The 4820-nt window shown below is 32.9% G+C and overlaps 1 protein-coding gene across 1 annotated transcript; it reads left to right on the top strand.

The window, feature by feature from the left end:
- The first annotated feature begins 2997 nt into the window (after positions 1 to 2997).
- LOC109538241 (adult-specific cuticular protein ACP-20) lies at positions 2998 to 4566 on the top strand. The gene is made up of 3 exons (XM_019905382.2): positions 2998 to 3967; positions 4079 to 4156; positions 4267 to 4566. The coding sequence occupies exons 1-3, from the start codon at positions 3959 to 3961 to the stop codon at positions 4501 to 4503; spliced, it is 324 nt and encodes a 107-aa protein (XP_019760941.1). The 5' UTR covers positions 2998 to 3958; the 3' UTR covers positions 4504 to 4566.
- The last annotated feature ends 254 nt before the right edge of the window (positions 4567 to 4820 follow it).

Here is a 4820-nt window from a genome sequence, read left to right as displayed (position 1 = left end):
TAATATTTTGTGCTATCTGGGTATGTTCGTATTAAAACAAGAAATTGAAATAACGCAATACAGAATCCAGATACTTTCTCGTCTCTCCTGGTAGCATAAATAGTACATGCAATAATTTAATAAAATACAAGTCAACAATATCTAAAAGCGATCTGCCAGGTAAAATGTAATGCCAAACTTACCGAAAGTTGCATCGTGTCACCTGGAAAGAAAAAAAGATGTTTAGTGTACAGGAAACAATTCTCAGCTCCATTGAAATTGGAATGTAAAAAAGCCGTGAAATATATGTTCGCTCTCAAAAAACCTCCGCCAGTTCAAGTTAAGTGTTTTGAAAAATGTTGAAAAAAAATGAAAAATTTTCTCGAACACCCTATATATATGAACTAATATGAAAGATCCATCTTACCAGATTTCGGCATGCCGGGACCTCATCCTGAACCATTTCCGTATCGGCTGTGATTCACTTGCATCAAAAGTTTACTTTAGATAAACTCATCAACACATTCTTACTTTTCAGCACCAAAATGCCAATATTTCGATTAAACATGAATCCGACTGGCAAGACACGCAAATAAACTGGCAATTTATTTCGTTTCTCGCATGTATTGACATATATCAAAAACTATAAGAGATAAGGTAACAATACGAGGGTGGCCCAAACTCGCAATTCGAAGGCCAATCCAACCATGCTAAAGAAATTAGGGGCTTGCATTTAAAATAAGAAAGTTAGGTTATACTTTTCCTACATCCTGTATAGCTGGAGGGCTAAATGTATTTTACATGGTTTCAGCACGACTCGTCATAACCGGAAACAAAATTTGAAGTTTTGAAATCAACTATACTTTGGAAAACTTCTAATGAACGGTTTACGTAAATCAACCTGTATAAATTTGCCTCTTAACGCCTCCAACACAAAAAGCGTAGCTGCTAAAGTAAAATATAATTTGCTCACACTGGACATAAGTATTTTAACAAAATCAGCTAGTTAACATTTTGATTATGTAAATACAATATCTAAGGCAGCTTTGGCGTTAAGTTACACGCAGACTTTCTAACCTGATTTAAATACAAAACCTTTTTTCATAATTATTTGGTTTCTTGCTTTAGTGGGTATTTAGGGTACACATGGTGCTTTCTGATAATTATGAATACATTAATTAAACTTGATGTCGTACAAAAGCAGTAAGAGTATATATAAATAGGCACTATTCCAATGTAATTCTGGTTTTACTTCTTTGTTAGTTGAAAGGAAAAGTAATGTCAACAGTACACACCATTCTTTTAAAGGCATGTCATGAATATTTTTCATTTTATACATTTACGTGGCACTTGTACAGACTTATATGGCTTGGAAATATACGTTTCATTATTGACAGGAAAATATTCGCGAGCAGAAATGATTTTTTCTCGCTTCTGTGACACTAATATACGAAGGCTTGACATAAGACGAGCTACAAGATACCAGGATTGCAGGTTCTTTCTTTAATGAATAAATCGTTAATGATTTAACACAATTTGCAAGCACTAATATGTACAGGATAGTTCGCAATTGGCGTCATTCCTTTTCAAAGCTAAGCCTGTAGGCTTTTAAGGCTTTTGCGGATTACGAAGTACGAAAAACACATTGTCTTTCCATTCGCCCAGCTTTGCTATTCCGCCCTAGTTTAGAGTAGTTTAATGGTCGGTTAACAGACTATTAGTAAGTACACACTAGAAAATAGAGCAAAACTTACCAAAAAAATCATTTTTCTTTAGAAAAATTTTAGTTTTATAATCGTTTTCTAAAACAACCGACAATAAAGCATCCAGGCAGATAGTCAACAAATATTTGATAAACAAATTAGCAAGACAACGTCTTGGAAAAACTTCGGATTTATAAAAATGTCCGAGGTCTATAATTTACTTGGGTTTCTTGTGGTGACAGTTTGATTAGCACAAATTTTCTTCATATTAATCGAAGAACCTAGAATGTTATTTGTATGCATACTGATTCTTTTAAAAGTGAAACTTTGCCACTAAAGTGAAAATTGTTAAACTTAAAAAAATATTGTTGAAGTTATACTGAAGACTGTACAGTACAGGTTACCAACAACTAAGATTAATTCTGGATTGATAGAGATAGAGATGGATAGGATAGAGAGATACTGAAGACTGTACTGTACAAGTTACCAACAACTAAGATTAATTCTGGATTGATACACAGAAACAAACACTCAGACTTGGACAATTATTTAAAAGTTTCGCATATATTTTCCTCGTTCGGGAAACTGGTAATAATTCCGTATCAAGTTTTAGTTGAAGAACACTCGTAGCGCTATTTCAACTGTGTGCTAGGGATGGTCGGTATTTAACGGAACCGCTGAAATAACAGTGTTCCAAACGAGTAACCTGAAACCGTAGTTACAGCTAGCCGATTTAACCGTTTTTTTTGCAACCGTCTCATAAACCTGAAAAAGTGGTTCGCATTAGTACAAAACCAATGCGGAATCGTCGAGCGCTCTATCCAGTTACAGCAGTTTCAGTAACCATTTGTCAACGGAAAATATGTTGTATATAGTTGCGTGTTGCCTTGATGATTGTGTATCACTTTTCGTTTCTAAGAATGACTGTTCAGTTTCCAAGAACCATAGTCGTTCAGATCAACGAAAATTTGTTTAGTTGCTGCCATGATATAATTCAGAATTTTTAATCTATAAGTATTTAGTTTTCTGACATTCTGGAATAAATCTTAAAAAACAGATATTTCTCTCAAGAAACTTAGTTCGGGAGTTATATGCTCATTACCAGCAAACTAAGCAGAATGTACACTTGCATATAAGCTATGAGCAAACTAAGAATCTAAGACATAAATTCCATTACAGCTAAAATATAAAATAACAAACGTTTTAAGCAGAATGTGCACCTGCATTTAAGCAAGCTGACCATTTTTAAATATAAATTCAGTCAGAAAAGTTATTTAAATAATAAAACGTGTAATAAAAGTTGGAAGGTCGGCATATTTTTTTAAATTATTTTTTCATAGTACCAAAAATAACTCGAGTAATACTTCGTCCAGTTTTACCAAACACGCATTTCTGTTTGTTGTTATTGCGGATTATTATATGTTATTGTCAAAGTTATAGTACAGTATTAAATCCCTATACACAATTTAGTTAGATATTTGTTCATTGTTGTAATAGTTGGAGAACGAAATCATAAACCTGTACATCTGAAAAATTAAAACATCTTTTCAGCAAAATAAAGAAAACATAAATAATAATGAAAATAAAGCAACTTTTGCCAATTAACTAATTAATAGAAGTTCGCTTTGCTCTAATCAATCTTTTCAATTAAACGAATTTGTTTACACTTTTTATTACTCTAAATAAATACGACCAATTTCCGAAAAATAGGCCAATTTAAATGAAGACACTTCCCCTAATTAGTGTTGATTTTTGGATTTGTCGTTTTTTAAACTAATTTCCTGTGAATTCGGATAAAAAGTTTTACCAACCGAAGGAAAATTTTATAGGAGTATCTTGGACAGATTGATAATATTTACTCATTGGCTATTAAATAACTTTAAGTTCTAAAACTTGCATGAGAATATTAGTCCAATAGCTCACTACTTGGTATAGTCAAAGTCTTAAAGCAAACAGAAAAGTTGGTCTTGAAATAATTAACTAGGTACTTTCGCACATGCTTGTATGAATCTATAATATCTGTATCAATTCTGATTTGGCGATTGGATTAATATGTAAATAACAGAAATATATATCGAATTGCTTCGGTTTTTTCGATATACTTAAGGTAATTTAATTTAGTTTGCTTTACTTTCTTAAATTCATGAATTAATTAGCAACGAAATTTTCATAAAACTTATTAGGTGAGCGTATTGTTGGCAATGATATAAAAGCAAAGGACTTGCTTGAATAAGGCAGTATCAACTTAGTGTTCTACTGTCTACCAACTACTAAAAATGTTTAAGGTAGGTTAATTAATTTTTATACCGCATATGTTTTGCATTTCATTGAAACTGGATTACAATTCGAATAGTTTGTGTTCTCCGAGATAAAATGAATATATTTTTTTTCCACAGATATTAGTTTTGTGCGCTTTGATTGGCATTGTTTTGGCCCAAGAAGAACATCATCATTACAAGGATATTGACTATTACGTAAGAATTTTGACTTTTTTCAGGAGTTTTACTTTACTATAACATTCCTACAAAGATAAGCAGATCAGCTGGCAGCACATGGTGATTTAAAAAAATATATGCATTTCCAGGCCATTCCTCACTACGAATTCAAATACTCTGTGAAAGATCCCAAACACCACGACGTACACGAGCAACAAGAGCATCGCTACGGGAACAAAGTGAAAGGCGAATACTCTCTCCATGAGCCTGATGGCACTATTCGAATTGTGAAATACGAAGCTGACAAAGAAAATGGTTTCAATGCGGTAGTGGAAAGGAAAGGTCATGCCATCCACCCTCAACATTACAAAACCTACAAAGACTAGACATGTGAATTCAACAGTTTCCAAGAGCTTTGCCCACCAAAGTACAACCACAATTTTATAAGAAAATTAGCACAATTTTTGTTGTAAATAAATGTTGTTATGTAAATGATTTTGCGTGTTAAAGTCTGCCTTTTATACCCAAAGTTTTTTCAAAGCAAGCAGAGGAGTGAAAAAAGTAAGTTGCCTTCAGTAAAAATGCATTTCAAATGCCGCTATCAAGTAAAAAATCTATAAACATAACGAAAGGGCTTTTTTCCTAGAAGTTCGCACGTTTCCAAGACTTAGTGCTTGCACAGAACCGATTGCAGAAGAAATCA

This window comes from Dendroctonus ponderosae, unplaced genomic scaffold (assembly GCF_020466585.1).
Source record: "Dendroctonus ponderosae isolate FM_Combo_2020 unplaced genomic scaffold, Dpon_F_20191213v2 Dpon_F_20191213_2, whole genome shotgun sequence".
NCBI classification, from domain to species: Eukaryota; Metazoa; Arthropoda; class Insecta; order Coleoptera; family Curculionidae; genus Dendroctonus; species Dendroctonus ponderosae.
Note: the sequence above shows the minus strand (reverse complement) of the source record. Positions and strands in the feature narration are given on the sequence as shown.

Bases quoted from the DNA above. Each gene is read 5' to 3' on its own strand.
- LOC109538241 (XM_019905382.2), top strand. The intron at 4,157-4,266 runs GTAAGAATTTTG...ATGCATTTCCAG, and splicing joins ACAAGGATATTGACTATTAC to GCCATTCCTCACTACGAATT.